This window comes from Rhinoderma darwinii, chromosome 11 (assembly GCF_050947455.1).
Source record: "Rhinoderma darwinii isolate aRhiDar2 chromosome 11, aRhiDar2.hap1, whole genome shotgun sequence".
In the NCBI taxonomy this organism is placed as follows: domain Eukaryota; kingdom Metazoa; phylum Chordata; class Amphibia; order Anura; family Rhinodermatidae; genus Rhinoderma; species Rhinoderma darwinii.
In genome coordinates this window covers 92,607,951-92,630,147 of record NC_134697.1, presented here as the reverse complement: position 1 = coordinate 92,630,147, position 22,197 = coordinate 92,607,951, and the positions used below count along the sequence as shown (strand labels likewise).

At 46.8% G+C, this 22,197-nt stretch overlaps 1 protein-coding gene across 1 annotated transcript; it reads left to right on the top strand.

Moving 5' to 3' along the window:
• Positions 1-15,581: 15,581 nt before the first annotated feature.
• LOC142663350 (uncharacterized) lies at positions 15,582-17,215 on the top strand. The gene is made up of 2 exons (XM_075841956.1): positions 15,582-15,734; positions 15,817-17,215. Exons 1-2 carry the CDS (start codon positions 15,621-15,623, stop codon positions 16,519-16,521), a joined length of 819 nt encoding a protein of 272 aa, XP_075698071.1. The 5' UTR covers positions 15,582-15,620; the 3' UTR covers positions 16,522-17,215.
• The last annotated feature ends 4,982 nt before the right edge of the window (positions 17,216-22,197 follow it).

Genomic DNA, 22,197 nt, shown 5'->3' with positions numbered 1-22,197 from the left:
GTAATATGACCCTGTTCCCTCATCTTACAGGCATTATGTCCTTGTTCCTTCATATTACCGGCATTACGTCCATGCTCCTTCATATTACCGGCATTATGTCCCTGTTCCTTCATATTACCGGCATTATGTCCCTGTTCCTTCATATTACCGGCATTATGTCCCTGTTCCCTCATATTACAGACATTATGTCCCTGTTCCCTCATCTTACCGGCATTATGTCCCTGTTCCTTCATTTTACCGGCATTATGTCCCTGTTCCTTCATATTACAGGCATTATGTCCCTGTTCCTTCATATTACAGTCATTATGTCCCTGTTCCCTCATATTACCGGCTTTATGTCCCTGTTCCCTCATATTACAGACATTATATCCCTGTTCCCTCATATTACAGGCATTATGCCCTATGTAGGAGGGAAAATTGATATAATGCCAGTAATATGTCCCTGTTCCCTCATCTTACCGCCAATATGTCCCTATTTCCTCATCTTACAGGCATGATGTCCCTGTTCCTTCATATTACTGGCATTATGTCCCCTGAAGGAGGGTACAGGGACAAAATGTTGGTAATATGTCCCTGTTCCCTCATCTTACAGGCATTTTGTCCTTGTTCCTTCATATTACCGGCATTACGTCCCTGCTCCTTCATATTACCGGCATTATGTCCCTGTTCCTTCAAATTACCGGCATTATGTCCCTGTTCCCTCATATTACAGACATTATGTCCCTGTTCCCTCATCTTACCGGCATTATGTCCCTCTTCCTTCATATTACAGGCATTATGTCCCTGTTCCTTCATATTACAGTCATTATGTCCCTGTTCCCTCATCTTACCGGTATTATGTTCCTGTTCCCTCATATTACCAGCTTTATGTCCCTGTTCCCTCATATTACAGGCATTATGCCCTATGTAGGAGGGAAAATTGATATAATGCCAGAAATATGTCCCTGTTCCCTCATCTTACCGCCAATATGTCCCTGTTTCCTCATCTTACAGGCATGATGTCCCTGTTCCTTCATAATACCGGCATTATGTCCCTGTTCCCTCATATTACTGGCATTATGTCCCCTGAAGGAAGGTACAGGGACAAAATGCCGGTAATATGTCCCTGTTCCCTCATCTTACAGGCATTATGTCCCTGTTCCCTCGTATTACCGGCATTACGTCCCTGCTCCTTCATATTACCGGCATTATGTCCCTGTTCCTTCATATTACAGGCATTTTGTCCCTGTGCCTATATATTACCGGCATTATGACTATGCTCTTCATATTACCGGCATTAAGTCCCTGTTCCTTCATATTACAGGCAATATGTCCCTGTTCCTTCATATTACAGGCATTATGTCCCTGTTCCCTCATCTTACCGGCATTTTGTCCCTGTTCCCTCATCTTACAGGCATTATGTCCCTGTTCCCTCATTATATCCCTTTTCCTTCATATTACAGGCATTACGTCCCTGTTCCCTCATCTTACCAGCATTATATCCCTGTTCCTTCATCTAACCGACATTATGTCCCTGTTCCTTCATATTACAGGCATTATGCCCCTGTTTCTTCATATTACCGGCATTATGTCCTTGTTCTTTCATATTACCGGCATTATGTCCCTGTTCCTTCATTCTACAGGCATTATATCCGTGTCCCTTCATACTACCGGCGTTATGTCCCTGTTCCCTCATCTTCCAGGCATTATGTCCCTGTTCCCTCATCTTACAGGCATTATGTCCCTATTCCCTCATATTACCCGCATTGTGTCCCTGTTCCTTCATATTACCGGCATTATGTCCCTGTTCATTCATATTACAGGCATTATGTCCATGTTTCCTCATATTACAGGCATTATGTCCCTGTTCCTTCTTATTACAGTCATTATGTCCCTGTTCCTTCATATTACCGGCATTATATCCCTGTTCCCTCATCTTACTGGCATTATTTCCCTGTTTCTTCATATTACAGGCATTATGTCCCTATTCCTTCATATTACAGGCATTATGTCCCTGTTCCTTCATATTACAGGCATTATGTCCCTGTTCCCTCATCATACCGGCATTATGTCCCTGTTCCTTCATAGTACCGGCATTATGTCCCTGTTCCCTCATATTACAGGCATTATGTCCCTGTTCCCTTAAATTACAGGCATTATGTCCCTGTTCCCTCAAATTACAGGCATTATGTCCCTGTTCCTTCATATTACAGGCATTATGTCCCTGTTCCTTCATATTACCGGCATTATGTCCATGTTCCTTCATATTACCGGCATCATGTCCTTGTTCCTTCATATTACCGGAATTACGTCCCTGTTCCTTTATATTACAGGCATTATGTCCCTGTTCCTTCATATTACCGGCATTATGTCCCCTATCCTTCATATTACAGGCATTTTGTCCCTGTTTCTTCTTATTACAGGCATTATGTCCCTGTTCCTACATATTACCAGCATTATGTCCCTGTTCCTTCATATTACAGACATTATGTCCTTGTTCCTTCATATTACAGGCATTATGTCCCTGTTCCTTCATATTACCGGCATTATGTCCATGTCCCCTCAAATTACAGGTATTATGTCCCTGTTCCCTCATCTTACCGGCATTTTGTCCCTGTTCCCTCATCTTACAGGCATTATGTCCCTGTTCCCTCATTATGTCCCTTTTCCTTCATATTACAGGCATTACGTCCCTGTTCCCTCATCTTACCAGCATTATATTCCTGTTCCTTCATCTAACCGGCATTATGTCCCTGTTCCTTCATATTACAGGCATTATGTTCCTGTTCCTTCATATTACAGGCATTTTGTCCCTGTTTCTTCATATTACAGGCATTTTGTCCCTGTTTCTTCATATTATCGGCATTACGTCCCTGTTCCTTTATATTACAGGCATTATGCCCCTGTTTCTTCATATTACCGGCATTATGTCCCTGTTCCTTCATATTACAGGCATTATGTCCCTGTTCCTTCATTCTACAGGCATTATATCCGTGTCCATTCATACTACCGGCGTTATGTCCCTGTTCCCTCATCTTCCAGGCATTATGTCCCTGTTCCCTCATCTTACAGGCATTATGTACCTATTCCCTCATATTACCGGCATTTTGTCCCTGTTCCTTCATATTACCGGCATTATGTCCCTGTTCCGTCATATTACATGCATTATGTCCCTGTTCCTTCATATTACCGGCATTATGTCCCTGTTCATTCATATTACAGGCATTATGTCCATGTTCCCTCATATTACAGGCATTATGTCCCTGTTCCTTCTTATTACAGGCATTATGTCCCTGTTCCTTCATATTAACGGCATTATGTCCCTGTTCCCTCATCTTACCGGCATTATTTCCCTGTTTCTTCATATTACAGGCATTATGTCCCTATTCCTTCATATTACAGGCATTATGTCCCTGTTCCCTCATATTACAGGCATTATGTCCCTGTTCCCTCATCATACCGGCATTATGTCCCTGTTCCTTCATAGTACCGGCATTATGTACCTGTTCCCTCATATTACAGGCATTATGTCCCTGTTCCCTCAAATTACAGGCATTATGTCCCTGTTCCCTCAAATTACAGGCATTATGTCCCTGTTCCTTCATATTACAGGCATTATGTCCCTGTTCCCTCATATTACAGGCATTATGTCCCTGTTCCCTCATATTACAGGCATTATGTCCCTGTCCCCTCATATTACCGGAATTATGTCCCTGTTCCTTCTTATTACAGGCATTATGTCCCTGTTCCTTCATATTACAGGCATTGTGTCCCTATTCCTTCATATTACCGCCATTATGTCCCTGTTTCTTCATATTACCGGAGTTATGTTCTTGTTTGTAGCCTGAAACTCGGGTTGACTCGTTATTGTAATACAAGTGGAGCAGACTCTGGTGTCTCCTCTGTGCCAGGTATTGTAATACAGGCGGAGCAGACTCTGGTGTCTCCTCTGTACCGGGTATTGTAATACAAGTGGAGCAGACTCTGGTGTCTCCTCTGTGCCGGGTATTGTAATACAAGTGGAGCAGACTCTGGTGTCTCCTCTGTGACGGGTATTGTAATACAGGCGGAGCAGACTCTGGTGTCTCCTCTGTGCCGGGTATTGTAATACAAGTGGAGCAGACTCTGGTGTCTCCTCTGTGCCGGGTATTGTAATACAAGTGGAGCAGACTCTGGTGTCTCCTCTGTGCCGGGTATTGTAATACAAGTGGAGCAGACTCTGTTGTCTCCCCTGTGCCGGGTATTGTAATACAAGTGGAGCAGACTCTGGTGTCTCCTCTGTGCCAGGTATTGTAATACAAGTGGAGCAGACTCTGGTGTCTCCTCTGTGCCGGGTATTGTAATACAAGTGGAGCAGACTCTGGTGTCTCCTCTGTGCCGGGTATTGTAATACAAGTGGAGCAGACTCTGGTGTCTCCTCTGTGCCAGGTATTGTAATACAAGTGGAGCAGACTCTGGTGTCTCCTCTGTGCCGGGTATTGTAATACAAGTGGAGCAGACTCTGGTGTCTCCTCTGAGCCGGGTATTGTAATACAAGTGGAGCAGACTCTGGTGTCTCCTCTGAGCCGGGTATTGTAATACAAGTGGAGCAGACTCTGGTGTCTTCTCTGTGCCGGGTATTGTAATACAGGCGGAGCAGACTCTGGTGTCTCGTCTGTGCGGGGTATTGTAATACAAGTGGAGCAGACTCTGGTGTCTCCTCTGTGCCGGGTATTGTAATACAAGTGGAGCAGACTCTGGTGTCACACGACCTATTTTCAGACGTAATTCAGGCGTATTACGCCTCGAATTAAGCCTGAAAAGACGTCTCCATTACGTCTGCAAACATCTGCTCGTTGCTTGCAATGAGTTTTACGATATTCTGTTCAGACAAGCTGTAATTTTACACGTCGCTGTAAAAAAACGGCACGTAAAAATACGCCCGCGACAAACAAGTGCAGGACACTTCTTGGGACGTTTTTGGAGTCATTATTCATTGACTCCAATGAAGAACAGCGCCAATTACGTCTGTAAAGGACGCCGCGAAAAACGCAAGTACTTGCAATTACGTCTGAAATTCAGGAGCTGTTTTCGCCTGAAAACAGCTCCGTAATTTCAGACGTATTTTGCGTGTGAACATATCCTTATTGTTACACATGATTAGCAGACTGTGGTGTCTCGTCTGTGCTGGTTTGTTGTAGAAGAGTAGCAGCAGACTCTTTGGCGTAACTACAGCAGCTGCTACCTACGGGGCCCGCGGCTTGTGGGGGCCAGTGCCGCCAGCTGACACGCTCCCCCCATATGCTCGGTAGCGCCGCTAGCAGCCATTATGGCTAGTACAGCGGTAGTGCTGCTACTATGGGGCCCACGCCTCCGAGCCTCTAACAAGTATAGGCAGGGCGACACAGGCCCTCTCATGCCCGTAGGCGTCGCTGCCACCAGAGGGGGCCCCGGTGCTAGCGACAGCCAAATACATGCATTAGCGCTGAATGGCCGGGCATGTTTTGTGCCTGACCATTCAGCGCCTTACAATGACGCTGATTGGCTAGCGGTGCTTTGACGTCATCGCGCCGCTTCCGTGCTTGAAAGGTGCTGATTGACGGGGCAAGTCATTCTGCCCCGCCAATCAGCGTCATTGAACGACGCGTTGTTCAGCTCCTGCAGACCCGCTCAGAAGAGAGCATGTCTGCATTGTCAGCGGACAGGGTGGGAACGGGGTCATGTGAGCATGTAAAGTTTTTTTCTCATAAAACTGTGAGTGGCATTATCTATAGTGGGGGCTCTAGCTACAGGGGGGTCGTCTATATGTGGGCCACTATATACAGGGGGTCTATATGTGGGGATGTGGGCACGATCTACAGGGGTGGTCTATATGTGGGGATGTGGTGCACTATATACAGGGGAGGGTCTATATGTGGGGATGTCGGGCACAATCTACAGGGGGGTCTATATGTGGGGATGTGGGCCACTATATACAGGGGGTCTATATGTGGGGATGTGGGCCACTATATACAGGGGGTCTATATGTGGGGATGTGGGCACGATCTACAGGGGAGTCTATATGTGGGGATGTGGGCCACTATATACAGGGGGGTCTATATTTGGGCCACTGTCTACAGGGGGGTTCTATATGTGGAGATGTGGGCCACTATATACAGGGCGGTCTATATTTGGGCCACTATATATTGGGGTGGTGTATAAGTGGGCCACTATATACAGGGGAGTCTATATGTGGAGATGTGGGCCACTATATACAGGGGGGTCTATATTTGGGCCACTGTCTACTGAGCTTGGTTCTAGTGCTGTATATATGTCAGAGCTTGGTTCTGGAGCTGTATATATGTACTGAGCTTTGTTCTGGTGCTGTATATATGTACTGAGCTTGGTTCTAGTGCTGTATATATGTCAGAGCTTGGTTCTGGAGCTGTATATATGTACTGAGCTTGGTTCTAGTGCTGTATATATGTCAGAGCTTGGTTCTGGAGCTGTATATATGTACTGAGCTTTGTTCTATTGCTGTATATATGTCGGACTTGGTTCTGGAGCTGTAATTATATAGGATATATTTATAACAAAATTGCAGGGCAGATGGAATTTTTTTCAATTCATTGTATATTTCATGGGAACCTGTCTGGTAGTTTTAACCCCTTGAGCCGTCACCATGCGGTAATACATGATCTGACCGTATTCCGCTGTATGTTTTTTTCAGATGCAGCAAAATCCTTAAAATCCACTTTTAAAACGACGCACACTATATGCTAATTACTCATTAGAGGGTCATGGGGCGGTGCCGATATCCTCACGAGTCACATAGTCCTGCCTCCAAACCCACCTTTCCATGTTTGAGTGACATCTCCCTGGCTGATACAACTTTCTCGGATGTGCCATTGCCTTGTGGCACTATACACAAGGGGGAGAGCAGTGTGGCACTATACACAAGGGGGAGAGATGTGTGGCACTATAAACAAAGGGGGGCTGTGTGGCACTATACACAAAGGGGGCTGTGTGGCACTATACACAAGGGGGAGAGCTGTGTGGCACTATACACAAGGGGGAGAGCTGTGTGGCACTATACACAAGGGGGAGCTGTGTGGCACTATACACATAGGGGGCTGTGTGGCACTATACAGAAAGGGGGGCTGTGTGGCACTATACACAAGGGGGAGAGCTGTGTGGCACTATAAACAAGGGGGAGAGCTGTGTGGCACTATACACAAAGGGGGCTGTGTGGCACTATACACAAAGGGGGCTGTGTGGCACTATACACATAGGGGGCTGTGTGGCACTATACAGAAAGGGGGGCTGTGTGGCACTATACACATAGGGGGGCTGTGTGGCACTATACACAAGGGGAAGAGCTGTGTGGCACTATACACAAAGGGGAGCTGTGTGGCACTATACACAAAGGGGGCTGTGTGGCACTATACACAAGGGGGGCTGTGTGGCACTATACACAAAGGGGGGCTGTGTGGCACTATACACAAGGGGGAACTGTGTGGCACTATACACATAGGGGGGCTGTGTGGCACTATACACAAGGGGGAGAGCTGTGTGGCACTATACACAAGGGGGAGAGCTGTGTGGCACTATACACAAAGGGGGCTGTGTGGCACTATACACAAAGGGGAGAGCTGTGTGGCACTATACACAAGGGGGAGAGCTGTGTGGCACTATACACAAGGGGGGCTGTGTGGCACTATACACAAGGGGGAGCTGTGTGGCACTATACACATAGGGGGGCTGTGTGGCACTATACACATAGGGGAAGAGCTGTGTGGCACTATACACAAAGGGGAGCTGTGTGGCACTATACACAAAGGGGGCTGTGTGGCACTATACACAAGGGGGAGCTGTGTGGCACTATACACATAGGGGGGCTGTGTGGCACTATACACATAGGGGGGCTGTGTGGCACTATACACAAGGGGGAGAGCTGTGTGGCACTATACACAAGGGGGAGAGCTGTGTGGCACTATACACAAAGGGGGCTGTGTGGCACTATACACAAAGGGGAGAGCTGTGTGGCACTATACACAAAGGGGGAGAGCTGTGTGGCACTATACACAAGGGGGGCTGTGTGGCACTATACACAAGGGGGAGCTGTGTGGCACTATACACAAGGGGGAGAGCTGTGTGGCACTATACACAAAGGGGGGCTGTGTGGCACTATACACAAGGGGGAGCTGTGTGGCACTTTACACATAGGGTGGCTGTGTGGCACTATACACATGGGGGAGAGCTGTGTGGCACTATACACAAGGGGGAGCTGTGTGGCACTATACACAAGGGGGGGGCTGTGTGGCACTATACATATGGGGGAACTGTATGCCACTATTTACAAGGGGGAGGGCTGTGGCTCTATCTACAGGGGGCTGAGTGTGGCACAATCTACAGGTGTCTGTGTGTGGCACTATCTACTAAGGGGGGGCTGTGCTGCACTTTCTACTAAGGGGGGCTGTGTGGCACTATATACAAGGGAGGGGGCTGTGTGGCACTCTATACAGTGGGGGCTATATGGCATTCTACAAGGGGGAGGTGGGGGTGCTATCTACAAATAGGGTGACACTGTCTACAGGGGGGCTGTATGGCACATTCTACAGGGGGCACTAACTATAAGGGGGGGCTGCTTGTGGCACCCGAGGGGGGGGGGGCGGCCAAGAGTTTGCTATGGGGCCCAGTCTTTCCTAGTTACGCCTCTGAGCAGACTTTAGTGTCTCGTCTAGTTATATAATGCAAGTGGAACAGCCTCTATAGATGATGCGCTGCAGGAAAAAACTTACAAAATATAATGTAGAGTGCCACGGTGTGGTCACCGCGGGGAACTGTTTACTTTCATGGATGAAGTAATAGCCATTATGTGGTCATCGCTGGTATTACTGACTATATTTTACGACCTTATTACTTATGGAAGGCTGCATTGGCTATACGGCGCAGCAGCGCCATCGTGGGGTCAATTCTGGGAAATGCTCACTAAATTCAATGTAATTCAGACAGCCTTAGTGATACGCTAAGCAGCAGCGCCATCTTGTGGTCGATGCTGGGAAATGCGCACTATAGTCAATGTAATTCATGCAGCCTTAGGGATACGCTGAGTAGCAGCGCCATCGTGTGGTCGATGCTGGGAAATGCGCACTATATTCAATGTAATTCAGTCTGACTTAGGGATACGCTGAGCAGCAGCGCCATCGTGTGGTCCACGCTGAGAAATGCTCACTAAATTCAATATAATGCAGGTAGCCCAGTGATACGCTGAGCAGGAGCGCCATCTTGTGGTCAATGCTGGGAAATGCATAATCAATTACATGTAAGGGTATGTTCACACGGCAGCGTCCGTAACGGTTGAAATTACGGGGCTGTTGTCAGGAGAAAACAGCCCCGTCATTTCAGCCGTAACGGCATGTGCAGGCGCTTGAACGCCGCGTCCATTACGGACGTAACTGGAGCTGGTTTTCCATGGTCTGAAGTGACATGAAACTTCTTTGGCGCGGGCGTCTATTTACGCGCCGTCTTTTGACAGCGATGCGTAAATATACGCCTCATGTGAACAGACAAACGTCAGCCAATTGCTTTCAATGGGCAGATGTTTGTCAACGCTTTCAAGCCATAATTTCGGACGTAATTCGGGGGATAAAACGGCCGAATTACGTCCGTAAATAGGCCGTGTGAACTTACCCTAAGGGTATGTTCACACGGCCTATTTACGGATGTAAATCGGGCGTTTTTGCCCCGAATTACGCCCGAAAATAGCGCCTCAATAGCGCTGACAAACATCTGCCCATTGAAAGCAATGGGCAGACGTTTGTCTGTTCACACGAGGCGTATATTTACGCGCCGCTGTCAAATGACGGCGCGTAAATAGACGCCCGCGTCAAAGAAGTGACCTGTCACTTCTTTGGCCGTAATTGGAGCCGTTATTCATTGACTCCAATGAATAGCAGCGCTAATTACGGCCGTAATGGACGCGGCGTTCAAGCGCCTGCACATGCCGGTACGGCTGAAATTACGGGGATGTTTTCAGGCTGAAACATCCCCGTAATTTCAGCCGTTACGGACGCCCTCGTGTGAACATACCCTAATTCAGACCGATTTAGTGATACGCTGAGCAGCAGCGCCATCGTGTGGTCAATGCTGTGAAATGCTCACTAAATTCAATGTAATGCAGGTAGCCTAGTGATACAAGGAGCAGCAGCGCGCCATCGTGTGGTCACTGCAGGGAACTTTTTACTTTCAAATTATTCCGATATTGTATATATTAATGAATAATATAGCAATACTGCAGGGAATTTATAGACCTAGTTTTATATGATGCAGACAGCACAAAAGATGTGCAGTAGCAACAGCGGCCTCGTGTGGTCACTGTGGCAACTGTCTTGGTAGGCCATCTGAGTACCCGGAGAAAAATGACTGGAACACACAAACAGGAAGTGACGTTTATGACTTCTGGGTGAAGCGAGGCAATCATTCAGGTATTTACAGTCAGAATCTTTCCTGTCCGTTTATTAGGTGTCAGTGTGTGACGCATGATGCGCGTAGTATAAACATATTCAGCTTCTTTGTATGTGAGATTTTTACTAAAATGCTGATCAGGCGGATGATGAACGCAATCTGTACTATGGCCACCAGGTGGCGCTATGACATAACATTATTATATTATTACCATTTACATGTTCCAGAATCAAACCTCACACTTTTTGGAGATATAAAACAGATATTTGATCTTTTTTCAGAGCCCCTGTGACACCCCCCTCTCCTATGTAACCGTGTTAACACCAGTGTAGCCACAAGGGTCTGTTCACACAAAATTCAGATGTAATTCAGGCGTTTTAGGCTATGTTCACACAGAGGTTTTTTTCCGGAAACCGCGCCAAAAAACTCGTCAAAAACGGCTCGAAAATGCCTCCCATTGTTTTCAATGGGAGGCGGAGGCGTCTTTTTCCCGCCAGCGGTAAAACCGCCTCCCGGGAAAAAGAAGCAACATGCCCTATTTTTGGGCGTTTACGCCTCTGACCTCCCATTGACTTCAATGGGAGGCAGAGAAAGCGTATTTCGCGGCGTTATATGGCCGCGGTGGTCAATGGCTGCGGGCGAAAAATGCTGCGAAAATCGGCGTGCAGGGAGAGGTAAATCTGCCTCAAACTTCCAAACGGAATTTTCAGGCAGAAATTCCGCCTGCAAAAAACTCTGTGTGAACCCAGCCTTACGCCTCGATTTACGCCTGAAAAAGCGGCTCCATTACGCCTACAAACATCTGCCCGTTGCTTTCAATGGGTTTTACGATGTTCTGTTCAGACAAGGTGCAATTTTACGCGTCGCTGTCAAAATACGGCGCTTAAAATGACGGCTCGTCAAAAGAAGTGCAGGTCACTTCTTGGGACGTTTTTGGAGCCGTTTTTCATTGACTCTATTGAAAACAGCTCCATAAACGGCCGCAAAAACGTTGCAAAAACGCGAGTGGCTCAAAAAACGTCTGAAAATCAAGAGCTATCTTTCCTTGAAAACTTCTCCTGATTTTCAGACGTTTTTTAAGCTTTTTTCGCTAGAGTCAATGAAAAACGGCTCCAAAAACATACCAAGAAGTGACCTGCACCTCTTTTCGCGACCGTTATTTTACGCGTAAAAAAACGCTCTGTCGGAACAGAACGCCGTTTTGAAATCAATGTTTCTACTTCCGATCTTCCGGACGCTTTTCGGACGTTTACAGCCGGAAAAACGGCCAAAAATAGACCGTATGAACATACCCTAGGGGTATGTTCACACGACAGCGCAAAATACGTATGAAATTACGGTGCTGTTTTCAGAAGAAAACAGCTCCTGAATTTCAGAAGTTTTTGCATGATCTCGCATTTTTCGCCGCGTCTTTTACGGACGTAATTGGAGCTGTTCTTCATTGGAGGAAAAACGGCTCCAAATACATTCGGAGAAGTGTCCTGCACTTCTTTGACGCGGGCGTAATTTTACGCGCCGTCTTTTGACAGCGACGCGTAAAATGACACCTCGTGGGAACAGAACATCGTATAACCCACTGCAGGCAATGGGCAGATGTTTGCCGACGTATTGGAGCCGTCTTTTCAGCCGTAATTCGAGGCATATAACGCCTCCATTACGACTGAAAATAGGTCGTGTGCACATACCCTTATGGTGACGGTCACAGTGCCCACATTACAGCAACAGTCAAGGGCCCCCAGAACAGTGACAGCCATAGTGCTCCCATAACATTGACTGTTGCTGTTATGTGGGCACTGTGAGGCTGGATTCACATGAGCACATTACGTCCGTAATGGACGGAACGTAATTCGGGCGCTAATCCCGGACCGAACACACTGCAGGGAGCCGGGCTCCTAGCATCATAGTTATGTACGATGCTAGGAGTTCCTGCCTCTCCGTGGAACTACTGTCCCGTACTGAAAACATGATTACAGTACGGGACAGTTGTCCCGCAGCGAGGCAGGGACTCCTAGCGTCGTACATAACTATGATGCTAGGAGACCGGCTCCCTGCACTGTGTTCGGTCCGGGATTAGTGGCCGAAATACGTTCCGTCCATTACGGACGTAATGTGCTCGTGTGAATCCAGCCTGACTGTTACTGTTATGGGAGCACTATGGCTGTCACTGTTCTGGGGAGAGTTGGTTGTCCCTGTTATGGAGGACTTTGACTGTTGCTGTTATGTGGGCACTGTAACTGTCAAAGTCCTCCATAACAGGGACAACCAACTCCCCTAACAGTGACAGTCACAGTGCCCACATAACAGCAACAGTCAACAGTTGATTAACAGCTGATGGCCACTGTTACATTGTTTGAAATTCCATCTAAGGGTGCGTTCACATTTATCAATTGCATCATCATCAGTTTTTTTGTCTCAAGTGATTACAACTGATGCAAAAACCGATTAAAAAAAATGTATCAGTTGCATCAGACTTTTTCACAATTTTTACTACAAAACCATCAGTTGTCGTTAGTTGTCATCCGTTTTTAACATCAGTTTTTACCACAATGGTCCACCAAAAAGGTCATCTAGGGTCTGAAAATGTCACACCCCTCCTGTAGATAATGCCACACCCCCCCTGTAGATAACGCCACACAGCGCCCACTGTAGATTGTGCCACACAGCGTCCCCCTGTAGATAGCACCGGATACATATAGCACTACCCCCCTTCTCCTGTAGATAGCGCCACTCAAGCTCCCTCTAGCATACATGGACAGTGGAGTCAGGGGTTACTCCCTAAACGGAATCCCCGGCCGCAGCATTACCAATGCTGTGGCCGGGGATTGCCTCAAGAAGGACCCCCTGACGCCACTGTCCATATATGGACAGTGACGTCAGTGTCTACTCCTTGAGTGGAATCCCCTTACCGACTCTGACGTCAGGGATCTCCTCCTGGAGCGGAATCCCTGGCCAATGTCCAAATGTGGACATTAACTTCAGGGGTTTCCTCTTGGAGCCAAGATCATCGGCAATGGGGATTCCGGACAATCCGTAGCCACTGACGTCACTGTCCATATATGGACAGTGACGTCAAGGGCTTCCCCGTAGGTAGCGCTGTGGCCAGAGAGTCCTCAGCAAGCGGAGGAGCTCCCTCTGCTTCTCCGCTCTGAACTAATTTTGAAGCAGGGAGCTGATGGTTCTTCAGAATTGGGTTCAACTCTATCTGCGTCCTGAGGATGCAGATACAGTTGACAGCGGGACATACCCCCGGCCATCTTTCCGCCAGGTGCTGCTGGTAGGTGGATGCGGCAGCACCTGGTGTTCATCAGGCCACTGTTAAAATAGATAGGATACGGCGCCGGACATCCTGGGAGCCAGACCAAAAAACACTGCAGGTAAGGTTTTTGGATCCTGGTTCCTGCACTGGTCTATCACTGTACGGAGCCACAAATGATGTTCCCTGTGCCAGGACAGATCACATAGAAAGCTATGGGATCCGTTCTAGCATCAGTTTCACTCCGGCTGTTCTGCAACACGATGGAGGGAAACTGACAGGAGCAACGGTCATATGTGAACGGCCCCTAATCTGGCATTGATAACAAATATTTGGTGAAAGTTTTTGGTGGATTGTCAGGATTTTCTCGGCACAGCGTCAGTTCTGAGCATGTTGAAGGTATCAGTGTCTGGAGAGGAGCTGGGTCAGGTGAGATGTGGACACTTCAGTTCAGGCATTATAATGACCGACAACATTATAACCTCTGACAAGGACATTACCTGACTGGACCATAAAGTTGACTTGTTTACAGAACGCTGAGTTGGCTCCATTTTTGGTCAGAGATCTCCAAGTGTAATACTGGAAGGTTCCCACGGCTAAAGAGAGTTCAGTGCTCCAGAATTAAAGGGGTTGTCCGGGCAGGGGGCGGTTTTTCATACTGATGACCTTTCCACAGGATAGGTCATCGGTATATCATTGATGGGGGTCCGTTCCGGAAGCAGATGGCTCACAGTATAGCGGCCGTGAATGTGACTGGAGCTGCAGTTCTGCAGCACGGCCGCTATACAGTGTATGAAGCACTATTAATTAGACAAGAAGTCTCACAGGACAAATGCGTGTCAAGGTGGGAGACAAATCTCAACCACCCATATAAATAATTAGAGATAAGGACTCTAACAATACATGATAAACAAGAGAAAAAAGAGTCCATACATATCAACATATGAAAGAATTAAACATCTTTATTGATAACATAAAATACACTAAATGACATAGACAGAGAATCTAAAATAAATCCTTGTACGGATCACAGATGTATACATTGATAGCAGTACATATATACAATACACAAATGGTATGCACAGTTAATGTAGCTCCAACACAGGGTGCATCAAATAGGAGTAAATTGAAATGTAAGCAGTGCAAGGATGGACAAAATGCCTAACTCAAAAGGCCTGTAACAACTCTAAGTGATTGGTGCCTTGGAAAAACGGCATAAAGCCAAGTTAGGTCCGATAGATGCACTTACCCATGTATGGGAGATTGAGTGTGACCCAGAGGTGTGGAAGAGCGCCCCTTATTACATTACCGGGTACATATCACAATGTAATGACCATTACTCACCGTCTGCTGGAAGTTGACATGGCCATAACCAAGAGGCTATCTTTTGATCATGTTCCTGCAGACACGTATAGACAGCTCAGGCCCATCTGGACTAAACTTCTGATAGATAGGCGGAAGCCGAAACGCGTTGGGGCCGGTCGCCATTCTCTGAGTCTCAGCCACATGGGTTAGTACTCTGTTATTCATCGCTCGCTGTTCTTGTTGCTCTCTATATATTAATCACACTTAGTATTTACTAATGTATGAGCTCTATTTCGGATACAATATTCCTCATTGGTCTTGTTACAACTTTAATTCCAATGTATGGTACTAACATCCTTCCTATCCATTCCTAAACAGTAGAACACCTCATTTCGTAGCCAGTATATCTTACCATATTCACACCATGCTATATGCATTTTCGTCTTGAGGTGTAATCCAATAAGTTCATAACAATATGACTTCTTTTGGTGAATAATTGACTCTTGTTTGGCGGCCATGCTTTTATTTGTGATTCATTTTTAGAAACTTATATTTACTACCTGTATAATTTTGTTGTGCAATAAAAAGATTATATATTTATACATTTTGACTTATAGACTCCATGATCCTTTCTTTGTTTGGTTAAAGATGTCCCTACATGTCTGGAGGATGGACCAGTACCATCACGGAGCCTTCACTGATACCTAAGAGAAACAACGAGCAGAAGATCCTAGAACTCACCAACAAGATCATTCATGTGCTGACTGGAGAGGTGAGGACTACCGGGAATGCTGGGACATTATATAGTAACGCTATGAAGGTGTCGGGGTGATGACTGTCTCATTGTGTGTCAGGTTCCTATAAGGTGTCAGGATGTCACCGTCTATTTCTCCATGGAGGAGTGGGAGTATATAGAAGAACACAAGGATCTGTACAGGGACGCCATGATGGAGGACCACCAGCCCCTCACATCACCGGGTAAGAGGGATCTGTACAAGGACGTCATGATGGAGGACAACCGGCCCCTCACATCACCGGGTAAGAGGGATCTGTGCAGGGACGTCATGATGGAGGAGCACCAGCCCCTCACATCACCGGGTAAGAGGGATCTGGAGGACCACCGGATCCGTGCACCACCGGGTAAGAGGGATCTGTACAGGGACGTCATGATGGAGGACCACCAGCCCCTCACATCACCGGGTAAGAGGGATCTGTACAGGGACGTCATGATGGAGGACCACCAGCCCCTCACATCACCGGGTAAGAGGGATCTGTGCAGGGACGTCATGATGGAGGAGCACCAGCCCCTCACATCACTGGGTAAGAGGGATCTGTACAAGGACGTCATGATGGAGGACCACCAGCCCCTCACATCACCGGGTAAGAGGGATCTGTACAGGGACGTCATGATGGAGGACCACCAGCCCCTCACATCACCGGGTAAGAGGGATCTGTGCAGGGACGTCATGATGGAGGACCACCAGACCCCATCACCGGGTAAGAGGAGAGCATTTTTGACAGTCCACAAGATACACCCATCACCTGATAACTACATATAAACAATGTCTTCCACTGTATGTGTCTCCTACAGGTATATCCAGTAAGAGAAATCCATCAGAGAGATGTCCCAGTTCTGTGTTTTCCTGGGATTGTCCACAGGAATATCACAACGTCCCAGAGGGTCATCACGTAGGTGGAACCAAAGTCTCGTCAAATCCCATAAAGGTGAATGTGCACTTCATGCTTTGCCAATATTACCTAATAATTTGTTACATTTCAGCTCATTAACTGAGGAAATAATTTGTAATATTTTTTGTGAGTGTTTAGGGAAATATTCATATTAAAGTTGAGAATGTAGACGGAGGATACAAGGCGTATGTGTGGGAGGATCAAAAGTGCAATAAGGAAGAAACTTCTAACAATATCTACCCAGGTGAGCGACAACCACAAACTGTTCAGTGACTAAAACAATCCCTTTTTATGAACTCTCCTTGGCTACATGCAGACGACCGTTCTTCTCGTCAGTGTGCTATCCGTATTGTAACGGACGGCAGACTGACCCCTTCATTTCTATGGCTCCGTGCACACTACCATGTTCTTCACAGATCCTTGAGTGGGACCGGGCCACAAAACTCAGAGCAGGTCCTGTTCCTGTCAGTATTTGTGGCTCGGTCTCGACCATTCAAGTCAAACCTATGGAACAAACGGGACGCATGCGGAGGACACACTGTCGTACCGCAAAAAAACGGACAATGGATCCATTGTTTGCAGGATGCAAATACAAACAATCATGAGCAGGTAGCCTTGGTATGTGAGAAGTGTCCGGTAGGGGCTACGAGGAGCAAACATCATCTTTTGGACTCCTGCCATCCTTGGAAATGCTGTGACATCTATCATCATTGTCATAACTTTCTACTCTGACACTTTGATAAGAGATCTTTACATTTAACATCTTCACATTTGCTCCCACAGATGGAGAGGACAGCAAAAATATTTTGGAAGGATGTCTCTTTTTATCTCCAGTCTGTATACTGGACAACGGCAACGTCACTCAAGGTTCTCCAGGAGAAAACGTCACTTCTCCAAGGGTTGTTAGTGCAGGTTTATCATCCGATTCTTCTGACCACCAGGAATGTTCTTCTATTAGATTGAGCGTCAATTCACCTAGTACAGATTGTAAGGACAATAATATGTGTTCATGTTCTGAGTGTGGGAAATGTTTTCCACTAAAATCCTATCTGAATAAACATAAGAAAACTCACACCGAGGATAAGCCGTTCCAATGTGGACAATGCGGAAAATGCTTTCGAAGTGGATCAAAACTTAGAAGACACCAGAGGGTTCACACAGGGGAGAAACCATATCCATGTGCTGATTGCGGGAAGCTCTTTGCTCATAAACTAAGTCTCGTCAACCATGGGAAAACCCACACAGGGGAGAAGCCATTCTCTTGCACCGAATGTGGGAAATGTTTTTCATTGAAGACGTATCTGACCATCCATCAAAGGACGCCGCACACTGGAGAGAAGACGTTTTTCTGCTCAGATTGTGGAAAATGTTTTGCACAGAAAACAAGTCTTAATATACATCAAAAATCCCACAAAAGTGAGACAAAAATGACATGTTCAATTGTGGGAGAACATTGATGTAAAGAATGATTATGTTCTCTAAACGGGAAATTGACAAATCACCGTCCTTAGATGGAAACAGATTTTATAAATAAAGACCCGGCACCGATCAGCGGCTCCGGCTGATTCCGAGCACCGGATGTCCATGCCTATCCTGAGGACCTATCCTGTGGACCATAGGTCCTCCGTATTAAAGACCGCCCGTGCCCGGACAACCCCTTTAAGGACCAAGCATTGTTTTTGCTTCTTCCATCGTTGCATTCCAAGAGCCATAACATTTTTATTTTTCAGTCGACGTAGCTGTATGGACGTCATTCTGTGTTAAGGGGTTATAGAAAACTTGTAATCACGTGTTCAGATTTTTTGGGGCGAGAAATATTCTTTTTCTGTTCACTAAAAATAGACATACGAAATACACAAACTCTTCCCTTGTCAGTCTGGGTATTAATACCTACGATATCTACTTGTGCCTACTTTGATTAGTGCAAAGTGGAGGGCACTCTGTCACTAAGTAGATGCACCCACACAACCGCCCATGAGAGTTTAGAAGGCAAAGCCCCTTCTCTTAGGATTTCCATTCATTACAATGGAGGTGTCACGAAGGGTCTGTGGACCCACTGGGCTGTACCGACTTGGCGGTAAGGCAGCTGGCCAACAGGGAGCAGGTGAGGGTCTATAGTTCTATAGGTACCTGTGGCATCTCAGACAGCAGCAGGGCAGGCTCGGCTGGGACTTGGGTAGCAGGCGAACGTCAGGCGAGGTGAAGCAGGTCAGGCGTGGATGCAGCACAGCATGACTTTGGCACAGCTCAGTGCTAGACCAGGAAGGTATGGATTGCTAGGAACACGAACTGGAAACGGGTATAGGGACAGGGACTGGAACAGGAAACACACTAGGAGGCCATCACATAAACAAACTAGGGAACACAACAACGCTCAGGCATAGAACTAGGGGGCTGGACCCCTCTTATAGTCCAGGGTACTCACGGGTCAAAGTTCGTCCTTGAGGTTCGGAGCGCGCTGCCCCTTTAAGAGCGGGCACGAGCATGCGCGCGCACCCTACGGGACGGCAGAGGTGAGTGGATGCAAGAGCTGGCGTCTCCTGAGGAGGAGGCTGGGGCCAGCGCTTGCCGACTCGTGGCTGCGGCTGTCAGGGGGAGGTTGGCACTGACAGCCCGCAGCCACGGACATTACAGGAGGCAGCTGTCCGGCAGAAACCAGCTATTATTCGATGTATGTTTCAAAAATATTAGTCACAAGCTGTAACTAAGGACTGGATCTCCTAAGACGACTGTCTGACCTCTATGGATAATTCTTAGCTTCGTCGGGTATATAAGTGAAAACTCAACATTTTTGTTATCTTTTTACCTCCAAAAAGACCCTCTCAGCTTTTGATCTCTTTTACAGTCTGAGAATAACATTATTTGTTTTACTTTATTACGCGAATTTCCCCTTTACACCACAACTTTTTAAGGATCACATCTCGGTCTATTGAGGATAGACATTTAGTAGAATAAATACATTGCGTAAAATCTGCAGCCTAAGGCCTCATGCACACGAACATATTTTTTTCCTCCCGTAAATACTGGCGTAAATACGGGTCCTTTGTTACACGTATTTGACTCATATTCCACCAGTATTTACGGACCCGTGCCCGTAAATACATCCACTTCGTCCTCCCTGGATGACGCGGCAGTCCATGTGACCGCTGCAGCCTGTGATTGGCTGCAGCAGTCACATGGGATGAAACGTCATCCCTGGAGGCCGGACTGGAGCAAGCAGCAGGGAGTTCTGGGTAAGTTAACTTTTAATACTATTAACTCCTGTAGTCACTGTCCCGGGTGCTAAAAGAGTTACTGACGATCAGTTAACTCTTTCAGCACCCTGGACAGTGACTATCCCCTGATGTCGCCTAGCAACGCTCCCGTGATTGCACACACGTAGCCACCCGTAATTAAGGGAGCCCCATAGACTTCTATGGGCTGCCCGTGCTGTTATTACAGCCCGAAATAGGACATGTTCTATATTATTCAACGGCTCGGGTACCTTCCTGTAAGTAAACGGGAAGGTTCCCGTGGCCAATAGAAGTCCATGTGCATGAGGCCTAATGCAGTAGCAGTAGAGGGAATGAGATTTGAACAATCGGATTTATATGAATCCGCAGCATTATGCTGTGAAATTGCTGTTTTTTTCTTGCAGGTTTTCGCCATTTAATTCAATGCGGAGGTAAAACTTGCGACAAATCTCAAATGTTGCGTTTTTTTGCGACGGAATAGCTGAAACAAAAGAAAAGCTTAAACTTACCCGTTTTATATACTTCTCCATCCAGGCCGGCCTCCTCGGATGACGTTTCATGACGCCAATCACAGGCTGCAGCAGTCACATGAGATGAAACGTCATCCCAGGAGGCCGGGCTGCTGGACAATACAGGGACACGTCGCCATGACTACTTTTAGACCCTTAACGTAGTGGTCCCATTATTAAATATCATATACATTGTAAAGATCATTAAAAAAATAATGTTTTCCATTTACTGTTAAAAAAAAAATGATCCAGTGGAGATTTATGAAATTTACCTTACATATTTATGGCGCCTCCGGGTGTTCAAAGTGTATAGCAATGTGCACGTCCACCTACTGAGCTCAATGCTGGTGGACATGCATGCACAGTCACTCTCCCCACAACCTTGTCTCTGCATTGTAATCTTCTGATACCTGCAGATCAGCCAATAGAAATAGCTTTCATTCCTGCTTGTCAGGAAAGGAGCGGAGCCTCTGCAGTTCCATGTCGGTATAGCTTTGGAGACTCCTTCTGCTGTGAAAATAAGGCACTGTTGTCAGCTGCCGGAGTGGGAAGGAGAATAGTTTTGCTTAGAGCCTCTCCCCCAGGAGCACAGATTAGCTGCAGCACCAAGGGGCAGGACAAAGATCCGAAGTCCACAAGACAGTCCACCTCTGAATGGGTCAACAGAAACAAAATTAAGGATTTGGAGTGGACGAGTCAAAGTCCTGACTTGAATCCCATTGAGATGCTGTGGCAAATCCTTAAATTGGCACTTCATGCTCAAAATCCCTCCAATGTAACCAAATAAAAACAATTCTGCAAAGACGAGCGCGCCAAAATTCCTCCACAGAGATGTAAAAGACTCATCGCAAGTTATCGCAAACGTTTGATTGCAGTTGTTACCACCAAGGCTGGCGCAACCAGTTGTTCGCTTTAGGGGGGCAATTACTTGATCACATGGGCAAAATAGGTTTTGAATTATTCTCATTAAATGGAATGGAATTAAAATAGGTTGGATGATGTGAAACATTTACATGGGACAAATTATCAAAATTTTTAGAATTCAAGTAAGGGGCAAATAGTTTTTCCAACGCACTGTATAATGTTAGTGCAAAACGTTCGGTGTAAGCACCACTAAAGGAGCGCACCTACTAGTAGTCTCTATAGGCCTGGCTTGGAAATACCTGTAGGTTAAACTACACCCTGGTTTTGGGAGGCCGTTGTGTGACCGATTCTAAAAAAGAGACGCAGTAAAACTCTCCTGAGGTGGTTAGTTAGAAAGAAGGGGATGTGAGGGCCACAAGGGACCTGTGCTCACCAGATGTGGAAGAAAGAAGGCAACTCGGAGGAGCTCAGCGGAACGATGCTGCCGCTACAGTCGCTGTTGTACTCTGGAACCAGCCAGTGGGAGTAACATCTAATGGATAAGGGAACTCCTGGTGGAGTCTACGTAGAAGGGGTTGTTGGTCACAGATGTGAGCAGTTCACTGGTTGTAGCCGCTTTCTGCAGATGTCCGTAGTTCGGAGGGTGATGACACCTTCCTGTGTACAGTCATCAATATACCAGGTGGCCGGTTGGTATCCAAGAGGCCGTCATATGGAGATACATCTGTAAAGACCTGTGCCAGGCAAAATGGCTTGAGTGGATGTCACCAAATGCTAGTGGCAAACTCACAGATACCTGCTGGGGCCCTGTATCTAAGGCCCTGTTCACACAGAGTTTTTTGGCGCGGAAACCGCTCCACAAAACTCGTCCAAAAACTCCAGAAAATGGCAATGGGAGTTGTAAAAGTTTTTTTACCGCAAGTAAAAAAACCGCGTTGCG